Genomic DNA, 19,446 nt, shown 5'->3' with positions numbered 1-19,446 from the left:
CCTTTTCTATGGCATTAATGTAGGAAAAGTGTAAAGCAGAAACTGATGGCTTATGCAGATTTTCCAATCAATTATAGGAAATAGGATGCTTTACAATTTATTTCCAGTATTAAACCAACTGTTTGAATTACTTAAACTTGTATGAGCCGTCCTGTGGTTTCTGTTGGTGCAGGTAACTGCCACACCTTTTCTGTCCCTTTTTTATGCCTCTGCATTTTCAAATTTGGCTTTTAAAAGAAGGTTGTTTCACATGGTGCTTTTTCACTATTAACATCATTCAGAAAAAAGTGATAGGAGAATGTGTCAAGTATTAGTTCATGTTTATTATTCTTATTTCTTACAGTTGATTAAGTAAGTTGGGAAAGCAGCACTTGATTTAAATGGGCTTTTTCGTCCTAACTCAAAAGTTGTTATTCCTTGTGGTATCTGATTAAAATTAAGAGGGCAAATTTGTAAGAGATTGGGAATGCATGTATTTGTATGTAGGCTGTTAAACTAAGACGCTTTTCTGTACTATGTGTCTTAAAACATTAAATCTTGTACTTTGACTAAGTATGAATAATGGGATTTCATGAAATGCCTAAATCATCTTCTTTTCTCATTTGCAGAACGGGGAACTAATTTATGGCTGTAAAGATGACCAGGACTGTGTCTCTGACTGGAACGAACTTGCTCATCAGCTAAAACCTTTCTTTTTCCCTTCCAACGGGTTGGTCAGTGGCCCACACTGTACAAGGACAATTATTAAAGAACTAATCCATGTTATAACTATGACGCTACTAAGTAGTACTGATGCCTGCAGGGCAGGTGATATGAAGACAGTTCCCATTTCACAAGGAAGAAGCTACTGTGAAGCAAGTGCTTTTAATAAGGAGCTAGTAAGAAATGGTAAGAGAGAATTTCTTGAATGCTGTCAGTAATTATCACATAACAATTCAGATCTTTGCCTCTTACTTGCTGTTTAATACCAATGTGAGAATGGAAACAGTGGAATTTTGGTGACATTTCAGAAATGAGTTCTGAGCTGCATAACTGCTAGTAAACTGTTTTTAATATGACCCTGTAGTCAGCACTTTTAGCCCTGTACAGGGATAAAAATAAATTCAGAATGTGGTAGAGAAAAAATGGAAGAAAATACCAGTTTGAGGTGATAACCATCGTAAGTATTTCAAATGAGTGAGGAATTTTTGTGTTGCGTGTGATCAAGTCTGGTTGGTTTGTTACTTAGCACCTGTTTGTCGACTCCCTGCTCCTCCTGCCCACCCTTCCCGGCCAGGGGCGGCTCCTGCTCCGCTCTAGAGAGAAAGGTTTGGATACTGGAGGGAAAGAAGTGGGAAGGGAGAGCTGGAGAACTGTAAATCGTGTTAATTCCTCGGTGCATAAGTTTTGTAAAGCTCTGATTATTCAAGATGCTGGTTGTCATCCTAATGCTATAAACAGCATGTTTCTTTTGAGGAAGGTGTTTTTCATGGCTGGTTGGTTTTGTTGTATTGTGTGGAGAAAGAGCTGTCTTACAGGAACGAGCGCAAATACAAATCTGTTTATACTGTATTAAAAAGGCCCAATATCTGAAATGCTAAATTACTTTTGCCAAGAGTTCACGCTGTTGAAAGTGAATTTGTGGTGCCTTCAAACTCATGAAAAATTTCTCTTGTAGACTCAAACAAGTAGATTGCAATGGAAGTGTGTGGGGTTTGAGTTGTGGTATGTTGTTTGGTTTTTTTCTGAGCAATTTGTAGAGTTGTATGTACCAGGTGTTCAATTTTGCAGTCACATATGTGCTGTTTAAATGTGCAGGTAAGTACCTGCACCTGGAGCATTAGTGTTTGGAAACTGAAGTGTTTTGGTTTGGAGTTCCCCGTCCCGCACCCTCAGCTAGAGTATTTGAATTTGCTTTGTGAACAAACTCTTGTGTAACAGCAAAATGGAGCAAAGACAGCACTCACCTCTGCCTTACCTGAAAATACGTTTTCTTCCAGGTAAACATAAATTGGAAAGCTCTGGCTTACCGAGGGGTTGTCTCCTATATAAAGCCCTTCAGGCGCAGATGCTCGACATGCTGGATATCGAAGGACTCTATCCGCTGTACAGCAGAGTTGAACAGTACCTGGAGGAGTTTCCTGAAGAGAGGTAGGACCTGGAGGCTTTTTCTTTTGAGTTCTGATAACTATGCAGACAAGATTGGCTCTGTGATGTTCCTTCATGGTATTGCATATGCTGGATTTCTAATAACTTGAAGTGCCAGATAAGATGAGCTTTATGGTTAAAAGCTTTGATGTCAATCACTTTGACCTGATTTTTTGAGTAATAAGTAGGGGAAGTTCTCAACAGGGTAAGAAAGTGCCCAGTTCCTTAGTAGTGGAGGTTGTATATTTGAGGAAAGATTCAGTAAAATGGATGGTTGGTTTCTCCTGCCTGCAGCACCTGCAGAGCTCAGACTGTGTCTGCAGTAATAATGGTGTTTTGATGGTCATTCTCTGGTCTATAGTGGATTAAGTACAATCTGCCAAATTCGAGGCTTCATAGGGCATTCAGCAGGAATCCGGTGTGTGGCTGCAGGACCTTACAGAGGGTGTGAGTGGGCAACAGCCCCACACCTGCTGTTCTCCAGCCTGCCCTTGTTGTGGGTGAGAGCAGCTCCAAACACCGGGTTGTAACCTGCATTGCAAGCGACCAGACCGTACTTGAGGCACAAAAATCTTCTGGTATTTCTTGCCTGGTGAAGAAATACTGGGCTGCTACATTTGTCCTCAAAGAAAGCTGATGAGTTGTAATAATGATTGCTCTAAAAAGCCTTGGCTTGGCTGTGTCTTACCTTGTGGGGCTGCGACTTGCCCGTGATGCTGCCGGCGCTCACACGAGGGCACTCTGGCCGCGCTGGCGGGACGGGGCTGCTCCCTGGATCCCTGCAGCTCAGGGGCTGTCTGATGGGTTGGCCCGGAGCTATGCTTAAATCACTTGCAGCCTGGCTTACTTTAAATTATTTGAAGATGTATTATTTCATCTGTGTGGTGTTTGTGTGCTGCAAACCCCACTTTCAGGGGTTCAGGTATTTAACTTGGGAAGGAAGGAAGCCAAATAAAGCAGTGCCCTTGCACACTTTATGAAGCTGGGGACAGAGCAGGGCCCTATGAGGTAAGAGGACACCCCCAATATTTTCAGGAAGGCTTCTGGGAGCTCCTGCAAACTGTTACAAATTTTGAAACTTACCCATTTTTGCAAAAAATACTGTATTCTTAGTGATATGCAGGTGGCAGTGGATTTAGAATTATTCATTAAAAACCAAAACAAATACCAAATGTTAAACAGCATATCTTAAGTAACAATAGGGACTGGTCCTGGCGTCAGATCTCTGAGTATTAACTTGTTGCCATGTTTATCGGTGTTATTATTTTTTTCTGAGTATGTGGGCTGCTGAAGAAAGATTTCACTGACAATCAGTAAATCATCTTGGCTGTCTGTAAATCTTCTTTTAAAAATTATTTAGAAGTACGTTGCAGATAGATGGACCCTACAATGAAGCGTTTTATGAGAAGCTGCTAGATCTTTCCACTGAAGATGATGGGACAGTGGCATTTGCATTAACAAAGGTACTTCTCCTGCGCGTGTTGTTGAAGCTTATGTAGCCTGGCAGTTTGAACAAACGCCTGTCTAAGGGAAGCAGATGGACAGCGTGTGAGTGTCACCGCTGGCTTGTCAGGCGCCGTGCGGTTGAAGTTCTTAATTGTGCCAGGGTGTATCTTGAGAGCAGAAGCAATTAAAACCAAACAAGTTTAGCACCAGTTCTTGACAGAAAAATAAAGCTGGTTATTTCCTTCTAGACTGAGGAAGCATTTGCATGAACTGGTGCTGTTTTGGCCTTCAAGAAAAATATCTTTAGGAAAGAAACATGATTCTTACATAGGATGCTGTAAAACCCATTGTTCCTGAGAACTGTCTGTTACAGAGAGAATTTCCGGCTCTTAAAATACCAACATAGTAATACGCTGGGTACACTAATGCCTTTTAGAAAAAAACAGCGTGCTATACTAAAGCAAATACAAATGTAATAGAAAATTCTTGGTTTTGTGTTGTGTAGGTGCAGCAGTACAGAATAGCGATGACTGCTAAAGACTGCTCCATCATGATCGCCCTGTCGCCCTGCCTGCAAGACGAATGGTAAGACAGGGCTGCCTGTGGACAGCTCCTGCTTGTTTACAAAATGAACATGCGTTTGCACAGTTCAGTCAATTCAAATACATTTTTAAAAGTGGGGTTTTTTTGGGGGAAGTGTACAAATACTTGGCTGTGAGCGTATTAATAAAGTGGAGTTCTGATTTAAGACATTTAGGACAGAGCTCTGTTTCTGAAGAGTTTAAGTTGATAAAAAAGGGTTAAGCTTTTGTATTTACTTTTTTGAAATGTGAATTGACTGTTCATAGGAGATAATCATGGTTTAACTGGGTACATCTTTCACAGTAAGGGAGGAGGTTTTGCCGCAATATTACAGTCTGCTTTTACGTGGGGGAGTTTGTTTTACCAAAGCCTTGTTATTTTTAGAGAGTTTTGTTTTCTGCATTTGCCTGCAGTTCTTGATCGAAGCATTTGTGAGGGAGATGACTTGTGGAGTAGTTGTCTCCAGTTAACAAGTCCTCCATCCTTCAGTGTGCTTGGACACTCGTTCTGGTACTAAATTGGTGTTACCTTGAACCCGAGAGAATTGCAGTGGTTGGTTGTGCTGCTGTGAGTTACTAAGGCTGTTGCTTTGCATGCATCCTGCGTAGAAAGAGATCCCACTTACTAAATAAAAAGACATAGTAACTGGGAGTAATGTTTTGACTTAAGCTATGTGGAAGCTGAAAGGAAAATGAGTGGAAGAGGTGCCAGCAAGTTCACTTCAATACTGGTTAAGCTGGAACTATAGTTTCCTAAATGCTACCTTAGCTGAAGCTTATTTTCTTAGTCTCTCATGGAAGTTCTAAGAGAAATATTAGAATCACTTTTGCAGGGAGACTTGGGATGCAGAAATGCAGAATGTTAGCATCAGTGACTCAGACGTGCAACGTGGTTTTATTTTCCAGCTCTGAGCAAAGACCTGTGGTACTAACATCCAAATCCAGATTCACCTTTTCTGTTTCTGTCCTGGACCTCGATCTGAAGCCCTATGACAGCATTCCTCACCAGTACAAACTCGATGGCAAGATAGTGAACTATTATCTGAAGAATGTACAGGCCAAAGACGACCCTGTTATGTCCAGTCTCTTCAAGGAGAATGAAGACTGCACATTAGTTCTCCATAAAGTGTAACTGTTTCCTTAAGGTTATTTCTATTTGAACACATTAGAAAGTGAAAGATTAATGGAATACAATTATGGTGATTTTTTTTTTTTCTATTGTGTTCAGTGCATTTTTCAGCTGTGAATGTTTTTGCTTTACGAAATGATTTCTAATTGGTATGCCTTTTCAAAGACACGGAATAGCACTAAACCACGCATCTGCTATATAACCTTAATGAATGTATTTAATATGACAGAACAGTTAATGTGCCATACCCTGGAACTAGAGGACAGATCAAATTAATACTAAAAGTCTTCTTCCTTAGAACTGAAAGAGCACAGAATTAAAGGTTTCCTGAAGTATTGCATTAATATAGAAAGCCTGATTACTAACGAGAATTGCCTTGGAGCTTGTGCTTTGAGTCTCACTTGTACCTCCTTGGAAGAGGGAATGCTCTGACAAAAGCTGATGTAAAACTTTAGCATTAAGTCCACTGAAAAAACAACCAAAGTGGCTACTCAAGCGTTACTGATCTATGGAACTACCATGTTACTGCAGAACACTTTTAAGTGCTAATGCGTGTGATGAAGAACACCAGGCTGCCTCCAGAAGCTCTGTGATCGCCTGATCTCTACCTAAAGCTTCTGAATCTAACTGAACAGAGTTAAAGGTAAGCGTCTTGATGTGATAGCTGGGCCTAACTCACCTGACCTACTGGTCTTTTATTTTCTACACATTATATGCTGCTATTGAAGGTGAAACCACAGCTCTCTCTTACCTAATTTAAATTGAGCTATAAGGATAATATATTCTGAGTTTTACAGATTAATTCAGGTCTTTCAGAGTGTGTCAGACATCATTGGCATTATTTCACTGATATCCCACATACTGTACAGCATGACCAGCTGCTTTCAGGCTCATTCTAAGTGACACTGGAAAAAGGTGACAGTATCTGATTTTCTGACACTACAGGGGCGTCATGCCCTGAAGTGTGCAGAGAGATGCTGTTACCTGGATACAGTGTGTGCTTCTTGGTCAAATTTTTCAAAATAGTGTAGGTTAATATTTTAAAAAAATAAATGTATGTTGGGATCTTAATGTAATGTTTGAGTTGTTCCATTTTACCTGAAAAAAACCCCTGTGTATTGGCACAACTCAAGAAGAACTAGGATGTGCAGAGCAGCACCAGTCGCACAGCACTCAAGCTTTGCTGCGGGCACTGAGCTGTGTCAGCGATCCCTTGTGTTCCGCTGCCTGGCGACACGAGCCTCTGGGACAGCGCCAGGGCTGCTCTCTGAAATGTGATACTGCAACAGTGCAATAAGCTGGTAGCTGGCAGCGGTAACAACCCCTTCTTTCCCAAGAAAGCCTGGGGGGAAAAAAGCTATTTTAAAATCCAGAACTCCTCCAGCTGTTAGACAAGGGGAAGGATTACTGACAGCTGGGAAGTTTTCAGGTTTTTGTTGTAACTTGACACACATTTGATATGCAAATAGAAGCGTATGTGCTTGATCAAACAGTTTCATTTTCATGCAAGGAGCTAGAGATGAAGTAAAGGTTACACAAAACTAGCTAGACCAGTAACATCTCAGTGGATAGAGCAGCAATGAATTTTGCTTGTCTGTTGGATTCCAAACTTGAAATTAATCTGCCTTATGTCTAACAAGATATTTCATTATAGAGCTGCTGTTCATCAACCCTTGATCTGTGGCATTGCTCAGCTGTAGATTCTGACAGGTATTTTGTGACCTACCAGAACAGTAGGAGACTATTTCAGTGATCAAATAGTGTATTATTAAAATTATAGTTTTATAAACACGCTTTAATTCTTGACTTCACCTATTTCACCATTGGTATAAAGTACTCGGTCATAACTTACAAAGGAGCAGAGCAGGCAGTTGTACGGCTTGCAGGGCTGGACAAGGAAGCCTCTCAGTGTTCCTTGGGAGTCCACAGTTGGCCTTTGTGGCCCTTTGACTGCAGGAACAAGGAGTGCTGCTCCCTCCTGAGAAGGACGGGACTCCCAGCCGTCTGCGTGTGGTTTGGGTCAGGTGGGTTGGTTGTGACAGGTCGTGCAGAGCAGGAACTCCCCAGAAGAATGCGGAGAGTTCACAAATGATGCATCTGATGGAAGTGAAGGAAGATGACAGGACACCTGTCTAATCTGATTTGTTTCTTCAGGGATGAATGTATGAAATGTGATGCTTCCGTAACATGTAACCTACTAGAGTTCCCCCTAGGAGCAGGAAATCCCAACGGAGCGCTGCAGTGACAGCAGTTAACTCATCCATCTCTCTTTACAGAAGTGTAATGGTCCTTTCTTGTTTAGTTTAACGTGGTCTCTACGCAATACATTGTGGAAAAAAGTTACTTCATACAGTTACTTCTTTTAGCATAGTATGTGTTTCAAATTGTCTACTTCGACCCTTATTTAATGAGAAAGCTATTTAACTCTTTGTTCTAGGAGTCTCTTACTGTTCTCTTGTCATTTTAAAATCACTGTACTTTTACGGAGCTGTGAATGAAATGGATTTTTATGGACTTGATTTTGACAGTGCATGATCTTTTAACACTTTCCAGGTATCTAGAAAATGTTAAGAAGATAAACCACTCTGGTACATTAATGATTCAGAAAGATAAATTTATAATGAAATCACTCTGTACATGTAACTATTTTATTTGGCATTTTTGTATTTAAATGGCTGTATTTATTTTCATGTCATGACAATTTATATATAACGTGCCATAATTGTACAGATAGCATGTTTTATGAGTATGGTTTCTAAATGGAAAATAACTTAATGTTTATATTCAATGAAATTATAGACTGTGTAACACACTATCTTAATTAAAACTACTTTTGAAATTGCTACCTGTTGTAAGTAATGCTGGCATTCACTTTTCCAAGGCGAGCGCTTTGATCAGGTTCTCGATGGCTGTCTCGACGCCGAGCAGCCGCAGCAGGCTGCGGAAGTGGGCGGGTGCGTTCTCAACAGTCGCCCTGTGCTGCTCCAAAACTGCAAGGAAAATGAACAACGAACATTATTTTTGAAGAGCTGCACTGCGCTTCTGGATAAAACAGGTTACCTGCTCTCGAGAAGAGGAGGATACAAGTTTTGTAAAGCCTTTTCAGTTATACAGGAGGTGACGCTAAGCTGCTTGCTAAATTGGGATTTGTTTGCTTGGTTGGGTTCTGCAAGATGGATTTCAGTTTTACCTAAAGTTGCCAAAACTGTGGGACAGGCATTGTACTTGAAAGCTCAGAAAGGGGCTCTGGAGTAAATGACGTTACCTTGCTCTGGTACTTTGGTCAGCAGGTCCAGAACAGGTGTAGTTCTCCCTTCCTCATCCAGATGTATCTTCCAAATAATCATTAATTCAAACCTGTATCATGTATACGGACAAGTTAGGTGAGTGTTAACAAGGCAACTGTCTTTAAGGTTTCTTCGAAGCGGCAAGTACAGTATTCAGGAGGCTCACACTCATTACGCTCTTAAACAGAATTCACCTCAGGTAATCCAAATTGCCCATCTCTCTATTTGGAAATCAGAAATACTTATGTATTGAACCAAGGAAAACTCATCTCCTGGCAAGGAAAGGTTATTGAAAATTTGAACATAGCTGGAAATGAAGCAACCTCGAGGATTTTTTTCCCCCCCAGTTTTTGTATTTGTCTCGTGAATAGTAGGTTTTTTGGAGCAGTGAGAAAAAGACAGAAAATGAGAGACTGATTTTTCCCTTCCTCCTGGCCCCTTATGTAACGTCTGCACCTGGGGTCAGCTATTGTGCCAGATACAGAGGAAAACCGTTTCAGAAGTAGTGATGTTTTGGGTTTGGAGTAAGATTCACCCCAATATTGTTCATAGGCTTCTTAGGATAACACACAGGGATAAAAACATCCATGGCCTAGATTGCTGCATTTGTTTGCTTTAATTTTTTTAACAATAACCATCATGAGTTCATCGGAAGCTGCTCGGCACAGTAACTGTCACTGCCAGGGGGACGTTCCCTTTCTCCGTGGTGGTTGACCAATTAGACTCAACGTTTTCCTTTACAAATGATTTGTCACCCTTCTGCCACTTCACCGTTAAACATCCTTTGAGAATTTGTGCACAGCTTGTTCTGGGATTTTGCAAACAAATTAATATGCGTGTTTTCTATTGACCCACTGAAATGATTTTTAAATTCTTATATTTTATGATGGTGGGTGAGAGGCGATGTGTAATGGAACTTGACACCTGTCAACATGAAGAGAAACTACAAAATAAAGCAGCTTATTTTCTGTGATGGTCTAACAACAAGTCATTTTGGCAACCCAGAGCATTTAGTTTTAAACGGCAGATTTGGCTAAACTGAGACAGCACTATCTATTATGGTTTATTTGGTAGTTCCAAATATGACAGAGGGAGCTATGCTTTATTTCTAGTTATTTCCATATAAATTAAAGCATGTTATAGCAAAGATGTCATAGGAGAAGGGAACAATCTGATCCCTTCACAAAATAGCTACTTTTCCTGGCCCTTACAGAATTCCTGACAGTGATAATAATGTTGTCTTACACGCTACTTCAAGGAATTTTCTTCTCTATTTAGAAGCCCAAACCTGCCAGAAGGTGTCCAGCAGGGAGCCCAAACAACTCCAGCATGTCTGACAGAGCAATAACAATAAATGGCAGTGCAATTATCTCCTCTTTCATCTGATTTTCTTCTAAAACAATGGAAAAATTCAGCTACAGTTGCTTTCAGTAACATGGTAACTGCGATTTTCTTTGTGTTCTTCAATGCAAGGAAGAGCAGAGGGCAGCAGTGCTGGGTGAGCGTGAGCTGTCGCAGGGATGGCCGCACTGGCCTGGCCTGACACAGGGGACTTGGACATATACTTTTTAAATTTAAAATTCCTCCTAGTGTTCCTAATGTGTGGTTATAGCCCTAAAACGTAACATAGATCATCTGATCCCTGTGTTTAGAGGCATTACAAAGCAAAGAGTGATGATGTTCAAGCAGACTGATTACGTATAAATTGTCAAATACGCCTTTCACAATCATAAATCAATAAATTATTTATTGGCTTACCCGGACACTTTGGGGTTCCTCAGGATTATATAATCTCCCCGCAGTCCCTCCGGAAGGGCCACAATGTCTGGATATTTGGCCTGTGAATAAACAAGTTCAAAAGGATACAAATTAGGTGAGAAAAATCAGAGTAGACAAGGTAGTTCTTGCCCATTGCAGCGGATTTTAATATGCTGCCACTCTTAGCTTCCATTTGTAATAGTTAAGAGTAACAATATGAATAGTTTAAAATTCTGACCTTAAAAAAAAAAAGTTTTGCTGGTTTGAGTTTTTGTTTTGTTTTCTTTTTTTAGTATCATTCATGTGGTATCAAGAGATAATAAACTGGGTCACCTCAGAGGAGAAAACAGTATCACACACTTGTTAGGGATCCTTGTGCAAGATCTAGAAAACCTTGAAAGAATATTTTTAACTAAGCTCTGTTAATTTGATTTAATAGCACATTATAATACATCACCATGTCACGTCCCCCTCTCCCTTAATTTAAACAACCTTACTAGTACACTGTTTTGATATTCCTTTGAGAAAGTGCATCACCCCAGTTCCACACAGTGTAAGGGCATGAGGGCAACGAGATACCAAAACAACCACTATTATCACAATATAGCGGGACAATGGAGACATGATAAAACACACTAAGCTACTGACTACTACTAAATTCCACATTAATGGGAGTTAGAGCTATTTTGAATTACTCCAGTGTACAACAATTGATCAGATTATCATTCCATCACTTGGTTAGTACATCTAATATTTTACAGCCTCCAATATGTATATATTGAATTACCTAAGACACAGGACTTTTGCTATAATTATTTTAAAAGTGCATAAAAGCAGAATAGTAGCTATGTGTGGATCCTTGAGAAGTTTTGCAGCATATCCAGTGACAGGTTACTCGGAATATGAGATGCATATACATCAACACACAGAGAGAACACGATTCCTGCACCCTGCAGGGATGCGCTGTTGCAAAAGAAAACAGAATCCAGACACAGCCGGTTGTTGTGAAGACTTTAACACTATTACTTGCTTGTGCTGTCTTATGTACAGGTTACAAAGCCCTGTTCCAAAATTTGCAGTTTATAAAGTGTGAAAAGGCTGTCGCAGCCTAAATCGTTCTGCAGCGCTCACGGGGCAAGCGGTAAGTCTTATGGAAAAGGAGCAGGAGAGCTCGTCTCCGAAAAGCACTGGAGAAAATGAGTTGGGTTTTACAGGATTATGCCTCATCTGGCAGACTGAAATTGCTACCAGATGTGACCTTGCTCTGGGGTTTAGGAATTTATGACAAACTAAAAGGGGTTTGTGCAGAATGCCAAATGACATAAAACACATGGAATTTGCCAGTTTTAGCGTTTACCAAGTATCTAGTAGCGCATTTACCATGAGGATAAAGACCATGCTCTGTCCTGGGAACAAAGACACATAAAGGGCAACAAGGTGTGCAGCAGTTACAGCATGAAAACGTGGCTGATGCGAGGTCAGTCGCCCAGCAGAACAGTGACCTTTCTTCAGCTCTACTACCTGTGCAATTATGCTTCTCTGATGACAAAATAAAATAAGTTTTTCAGGCTTTCCATCTCAAGAACCCACGTCTTTGATATTCATTACATACCTTCATTTGTTTGGTATCATAGGTCTTGGAGCATCTAGCGACCTCTTTAGGTCCAAGTTGCAAATACTAGACATTTAGGATTATATCTGGCAAACTCAACTCAAAGTTTGTTGTTTACAAGAGATGCCAAGTATACCACAGCTAAACAGCGACTCACGTTGTGTGTTCACATGACCATACTGAGGCCTTTGGGAGTCACAAGAGAAAACAGATCAGAGGCAGCACATAAGAGTTCCAATTGTCAAACCGCTGTAAAATGCACCCATGACTTGTTTGGGAGTTCCTGTGCAGCTGCCATAACCAATGCGTTTACCCCCACCTAGCGGGTGGTATTTTATGTTGTACAGAAACCAGAGGTATCTCAAGGAAATCTCAAAGTTGTGTTTTTCTGTTGTCTAAAAGCTCCTCTGTACCCAGGAGAGACTGCACTGGTGAGTTCTGCACACAGCAAGTGGTTATTCTTTGCCTCAAAGGCGTGCCAGGGGTTCTGACATCTGTCTGAATGCTGCGAGAATCTGATCTTGCAAGAAATTCACAGGGTTTGGGATAAAATCCAGGAAAGATGATACTTTAGCAATGTGCAAAACACACAAAAAGCCAAAGCGCAAATACCCGCACGTCTCGTCAGGCACGTTACGGGCCAGAGCTGTGGCTGTACCGGTGTCACGCAGCAGCACGAGAGGGCGACCGTCCCGCAGCCCGGGGTGACTCCTGACAGCCACCTTGCGCAGGGCGGGGAGCAAACCTGCCGCACCCAGGGTTAAGCAAGTGATGTTAAACACTGACAATTCGGGGAATAAACCCCAGGATCTACCTTTCGTATTCCACATATAAAGTGTAACATCTGTATCCCACAGGTAAAACGTGGGGATCTGGCACGTAGATGAAACACCAGGCACACATTGTGTACCAGCTGCAATAGTTCTGACTGAACTGTAACTCCAAATACACTTTGTGGGTACCGGGTTATCACCTCATATTTTCTGCTGTGCAACTTTTCTAAATTTTCCCTGAGGAAAAGCAAAGTGGAGCAATAAGTGGGTAACAGGACGGCCTGATCCACCAAAGGGTCCCTCGGGACAGTCAGTGACCCCCGTGGGATGTCATGAGGTGGGCACCAGGCAACTGGAAGATGTCACCTCGAGTAGCGCGATACCAGATGGGAAAGATCAGCTACAACTGCATTAAGCAAAAACTGACTTTAATAAAGAAATATTTTTCCTCAGATGACTTTTAAATGTCGGTTTATGATGAAAACCAAAAGCTCATGCTATTATTACTTCTGGATGGAAATAGCTTTTCCAGCTCCTTCAGGAGTCCAAGCAAGGAATCTGATGGGAACTTTTGTCTAAAACAGAAATAGCCTCAACTCACAAAGGGACAACTATCAGGATGGAATACTCTGCCTGCCCTTTCTCCCATGACAGATTTTACATATATACAGAGGCATGTGAGTGAATAAACTTGTAGTATCTATTTTAAAACAAAATATACTATTCTTCAGCTGTTTAAAATCACATTGCAATATTCTGCAACCTAAAACTCTTCTAAGGAAAGTGTTTTAAGTTATTCAGCTTAAGCACCACAACTAAGAATGCAAAGCAAAATTGGAAGGCAGAAGCTAAGCTAAAAGCAGACAAACTTACTTCTAACCCACTTACCCAGAAAATATGCTACTCTGCTCTTAGATGGAACAATAGGTCACACTTACTACTAATTCTGAACTTGGCATTCTGTTAGAAGGGCTGTATATAAAGAGCGCTATGCAAGTCATGCTACTACTAGTCGCTCCGCAAATGTAAACTATTTCCAAAGTTACCAAAGATGCTCCATTTAGGCTCTGATTTGGGGTGAATTATGTGTGTTTTGCTCAGCTAAGGCCACAGTATCATCCACTGATGTCACACACATGGTACCATCAAGACCTTAAATAACAACATAGCTGTAACTTCAGGAATTAAAATACAAACTATTTGCAAAAATGATGAAAATTCTAGATACTGTAGAATACCAATAACGACATGATTAGATTCCAGAAGCATCAAACAAGGCCCCTGCTCCCAGCCTGCTCCCACTGCAAAAATTTCGATCAATCCTGTAAGTAGCCACCAAGTGGGAAACAATGCTGGTGAGCAGAGGGGACTCTGAATGCACAGCCTCGGCCTCCGGGTTCGCAGCAGTTGGGTTGTTAAATTGCAGTCTAACTCAAATAACAACAAAAGGAATGATTTTACTACTACCGTGATCATATAGATACTTAAAACCAGCAATCACCAAGCTACAAAACAGAAGTGCAGCAATTACATTTTTAGAAATTAGATTGTATTTCTGCTTCTACTAAGCCTTCTGCCAGCCCAGAAAAATACAGCTCAATCTATGAGATCTGGCCTTACAGTCTATCTGTCCTTAATGCACATTGCAAAAGTATTTGGCACTAATTTCACCAAGAATTCTTATCCTCAAGTCACAAACTATGTTAATCTGTCACAAACCAAACATCACATATACGTTCACATTGCACATACATTTTCAATTATCTTTCTAGAAATGTCATTTAAGTTGATGAGTTTCATTTTTAGATATCAGGCAATAAATTTGTTAATGCATTTCAATTAAGTAAAATATAAATGTACTGTAACACAGCTGTCACCAACATGAACATGTAACAAGGATTTTCACTTTCCTGTATTTTTAAAGCACAGTGGCAAGCCCTAAATCAATGAAGAATCTCTCCAAAAGATTTAACTTTCCTTGTCTCAACAGGCACCTCAGTTTTCAACAGACAAGACAAAACAAACTGCCAATACAATGTAACTGAGAAATGAAAGAAAAGAAACATCCTATTTTTTGTTCTTTGCTTCCTCTCCACTGCCCGACTGGGCAAGAGCAGCCCTGTATAAACCCGTGTACACAAAACAAGGATAAATGAAAAACCTACACAGCCATGGTTTTGAGAGGGTTTTTATCTCAAAGTTGAATTTTTTGAGACTTCTTTTGAATTGAAAATCAACAGGCAAAGTTTGGAACCTTCAGAATACACTGGGAGACGAGGAACCCATTGCCTGCAGATGCTGCAAGTTTGTCACATGCTGAAGTTGATGTTCTTTATGTAAAAGGTTTTGCTGTACAATGGCAGTGTTTGTGTATTTTCAATGGAATACTGTAAACACTACCAGTATCATTAAACATTACACTCAAAGCCTGACAGGTCTGCAGTACCACCATGGAAGCGCATTCAGCAAAAGCCTTTCAGTCTGATCAACTGGAACCCCTGAGTCACAACGACAAATGATTCACAAAGGGAAAATTCCACCAGAAAGACATTTTGTTTTCAATATGCCACATGTTAAATTGGATTTCATCTCACATTTCATTTAAAGGTGCTTCTAAAAAGTATGAAAAGAAAGAAGCACAGTAATGATAATTTAAATGTATGAACATAATCAGCAAATCTCAACTGTGTCTCCTTAGGGATTTGTTTAGTATCCACCAAACAGAAATATTAGACAAATAGGAGTGATACAAATATTTCATTTCTTACAAAGAAACCCAGCGTTATGACTGTCACAATTAATTAAATGATTCCATTGTTATAAATACAATGTCAGCTAAGGGCAAACAGCACCCTCCACTGCTCTAAACCTGGCCAAAGAAACAAACACCAGTCCATTAAATAACTACCCAACAGCAACATCAATTCTTACATTATTGTTAAATTCACTAGCTTTGTCTGCCAAGATTTGTTCCTGTATATGTAAAACTGATGCAAATGTAAAGTGAATGAATTTCCTCTTATTTTTGAGAAGCATCAGTTGCACAGGTAAAATTAGACCTGTAAAATATCAAAAAAACAATCAATATAGAACACACTTAGAGAACTTACTTGGAGAGAACTACTTAGAATTTACTTTCATCTGATATACCTCAGAATCTGAGTATGTTTATCTTACAGGCTGACATGGTTAAATCTTTGTTTATTCAGCAGCTTAATACTGGAAACAAAGGTCCCTTGGAGCTACTGGGGTATTTGCAAGGCTTAAACATTTACATTTTGAAGGAAAAAACACTATCCCATGCCATGTATTTTTGGTTGAAGAAGAACTCATTTGTTATATGCCAGTTCACATTCTCTTTGGTATGTTTCTGTGGAAACAAATTCTGTATTTTCTAAAATCCGTACTTGGTATGTGGTGTATTCATTATATTACACTTAAACTTTTACACATGGACTTTTCCCTTACAATATGTCATGTGCCAATGGGACAGGAATTAGAAGATGCGCCGAATCCTCAGTCCAAGGTTTTACCCTTGTACAGCCATTTACTGTGTGTATGTACAGGTAGGATTCACAGTTTTAAACTGGTTTTGGGTTTTTGTGTGTGTGGTTTGTTTGTTTTTGTTTGTTTTAAATTAATTCTAGGACAGCAATAGAGCAACATTCAGAAAGTGATTTTATCCAGTTCTATTTGGAGCAGCGCTGTGGCTGTTCCCAAACTCAGAGCAATGCAGAACTGGGAGCTCACTAAAAATCAGTGGGTTTTGTTTCAGTTTCTAGAGCAAGGCAGTGGATCAGCATCCCAGTTATGGCAGCATCAGCGTCCCATTCCCTGCTTCATCTCTTCTTGTGCATCATATGATTTTGTAACAGGTCCTCAATGTGCAGAAACAGTAAGAAATATAATATATATTTGCTGAGTTAGCAATCTACAAATAGTTTGAATAACCAGGTTCAAGCAAAAAATCTCTCATTCTACCTTCCCTCTACACTAAAACAGAACACTAGAAACAACATGTGACAAACGATCTCTGTATTTCTGAAACGGTAACTGGCACTGCACAAAAGCCACTCGGATCAGCTCCACCTTCTGCACTCCAGTATAATTTGACTCAATTTACAGCCTCTTCTTATACAGAGATCTATCTGTTAATACTTGAAATGTTAAACATTTTTAAAAAATTAATAATGCTGTATAAATTCTATGCACTTTTATACTTTTCTTTAAAGAAATAGTATGGCTGAGCCCAGTATCTATTGGATTAATAACACTGATGTTTTGGGGATGGCTGTGTGTGCTTAAATAATATTTTCCTGCTGGTCAATAGGTCAAAATAAGATTCAGACTTGAGTAACAGCCATAGAGACATGAGGAAAAGTAGTATCAATGCAGCCCTGCTTGATCAGATGAATTCTTTCTTTTCAGGACTAAACCCAAATGATTCATTTTAGGAAATGGCTATTACTGAAGCCTCAGCACCAAACCAAGTTCTGTGTGCAAACCCACATGTTCTAATGACAAGATGCTCCAGGGGCTGCACCATCAGCTTCTGCATCACCACTTCCCATGGCTTTGTGGAAACAAAGACAGTTTAGTCTGTGCCTGAAATATAACAACGTTGTAACCTAAAGTCAATTATTTAAACTACAGCAAAAGATGACAATCTTTCCAGGAAACTGTGTTTAGCTAAATTTCAGCTAAAGTATAAAACTACAACACTATAGCACATCAGAGGCCAACTTCCATCAGATCATCATCACATGCTTAGGAAGGTGGCAGCACGCTCTCATTTTTGGATAAGCATAAATATCCGTTTGATGTAACAGGGATATGTAATAAATCATAGCTATGAAATTACGTTGTACTTGCTACTGCAGGAGAAAAACTTTGACAAAACCTGTTTTTAAACAATAAAATATGAATTACAGAATTATAAGAGAAACATTTTATAAATGTGTTCTCGTACACTATATATATTTTTAATGTCTACACTGTAAACTGCCTAAAATGCTTGGCAAGGGCTCAAACTATAATATCTTCAAGTGTTTGAAAAATGGCACATTTTAAGTTCAAAGCATAAAGGATCTCAAAAGTCACCATGAAGTTAATCATTTTGGGCAATTAAAGGAACTGAAACCAAGAAAAGATGATGAACTTTTCTATTTCAACTAAATTACACAGCTTAAAAACACTGTACTTGCAAAACAGATTTATGAAACTTCACCACTCGTAATTATGTCTCAGAATAAACACGTCTTCCATCTTCCCATCTAAGTACATATTTCACTCAAGTAAAACAGTCCTGCTGGTGATCTGTGTTATGCAAATTACACAAAACCATATGTGTGATTAGAACCAAAGACCAAGTTTCCAAAAAGAAGCTCACAATGACAAAGCAGCTCTGTCTACGTGGCAGTCATATCACATCCTACACGCTGCTCAGCTCCCTTCCACGTTTCCCCGGCAGTACAGGTGCGGCTGGTTACTTGAATGACAGTTGCTCTGCAGCCGCCCAGTTTCAGACCTGTGGTTTTTGGCAAATCAGATCTGTAACTCCAGAGTTACACATCACTTCACTAAGATCCAATCTTACAAATAGCTGTTGAGGTTAAGTCAGTGCTCTGCACCAGCTCCTGCAGCCCACTGGAGGAAGCCTTATTCACGGCCAGCCCAAAACCCGGGCAGCATTAGCAAATTGCCAATGAAGTTTCTTCACTTTGTTCTTTTTACCTTCAGCTGATTGCAGCTTCTCTTTTTTTCAGCCCCTACTCTATTTCCATTGCCATTTGTTCTCCTTCTTTCACATTTCCATAACATTCTTTTTCATGCTTGATTCAACCATGGTTCTACAGGACATGATTCAGTTTGTCAGTATTTGCTATGTGACTATTTACCATACTGTTGGTATTTTCATAACTGGATCAAGGCCATATGTCTAAAGAAGAGTTAAACCAGCACAACCTAGGCCCAAGTACACATAGTACTGTCTCTATGATAAAGCATTTCCTCTTAGCATCACTTTGTCATATGGCAACCTTATGTTTATCTGCAGTTTAATTACATCAGACTAGGGATAAATTAAATACATACTAGAGGTTTACTTTTAAAATGTGAGGAAAAGTAGAATTAAATGCAAATGAAACCTTGGAAAGAACAGGAAAGGGTACATAATAAACACATAGCAAACACAGAAGTTGCAGATACAGTTTTTCTTGCTGGGGACAGGAAGAGTGTTCTCTCCATTATTTCTCTTTACAATTGTTGAGGCAAGTATTTCCACCAGTTTATGAAAAAACATACTCCTGAGAAACTACGTGTGCACATTTACAAAGCAAGGTATCTAAAAGCGAAAGCATCAAGGTACTTCATTCCAAGTTTCTTTCTACAGTAAACAGGCATGTTGGAAATGAGAAGACGGTTGTGCAGAAGAGCTGCCAAGCCTGGGCTCGCTGTGCCTTCGGACACCTGGCACGTCCCCGCTGGGCACCCTGCGCCGCCCCACGTTCCACAACCATCTTCACCTGCTAATGCTGCCTCCTCGGCCACAGACACTGGGAGACTGAAGATCACAGTGGGCCATGGATATCATGTCCTCTGAATCAGCTCTGGCTTTCTCGTTGCCTTTTTAAGCGTAAATCATGCCATTTTACCAGATTAAAATTGTAGGACTTATTTGTTATCTTATTTTACTCTTAGAATACGCTATTTTAATACTAAGATGCCTGTAGAG

General features: G+C 40.0%; 2 protein-coding genes across 3 annotated transcripts in view; one reads left to right on the top strand and one right to left on the bottom strand.

The window, feature by feature from the left end:
* IPPK (inositol-pentakisphosphate 2-kinase) overlaps positions 1-6,505 on the top strand; it is a gene marked incomplete at its 5' end in the record, with an annotated part of 31,307 nt that extends 24,802 nt beyond the window's left edge. For both annotated transcript variants that reach the window (XM_080350428.1, XM_080350427.1), the window contains 5 exons: positions 609-888; positions 1,980-2,130; positions 3,488-3,590; positions 4,079-4,158; positions 5,061-6,505. In XM_080350428.1, coding sequence (XP_080206554.1) covers positions 609-888; positions 1,980-2,130; positions 3,488-3,590; positions 4,079-4,158; positions 5,061-5,286 — 840 coding nt within the window. In that variant the 3' untranslated portion in view covers positions 5,287-6,505. The remainder of the gene's footprint in view (positions 1-608; positions 889-1,979; positions 2,131-3,487; positions 3,591-4,078; positions 4,159-5,060) is intronic.
* Positions 6,506-8,151: 1,646 nt separating this feature from the next.
* The window catches only part of CENPP (centromere protein P), a gene marked incomplete at its 3' end in the record, with an annotated part of 133,840 nt that continues 122,545 nt past the window's right edge, over positions 8,152-19,446 (bottom strand). Inside the window, exons 7-9 of the mRNA XM_080350394.1 lie at positions 10,329-10,408; positions 8,549-8,640; positions 8,152-8,273 (exon numbers count right to left, since the gene is read on the bottom strand). Of these exons, the coding sequence (XP_080206520.1) occupies positions 8,152-8,273; positions 8,549-8,640; positions 10,329-10,408 (294 nt within the window). The remainder of the gene's footprint in view (positions 8,274-8,548; positions 8,641-10,328; positions 10,409-19,446) is intronic.

Source organism: Nesoenas mayeri (assembly GCF_963082525.1).
Source record: "Nesoenas mayeri genome assembly, chromosome: 10".
NCBI classification, from domain to species: domain Eukaryota; kingdom Metazoa; phylum Chordata; class Aves; order Columbiformes; family Columbidae; genus Nesoenas; species Nesoenas mayeri.
The sequence above is the reverse complement of the archived record's forward strand: the minus strand, read 5'-3'. Positions and strand labels throughout refer to the sequence as shown.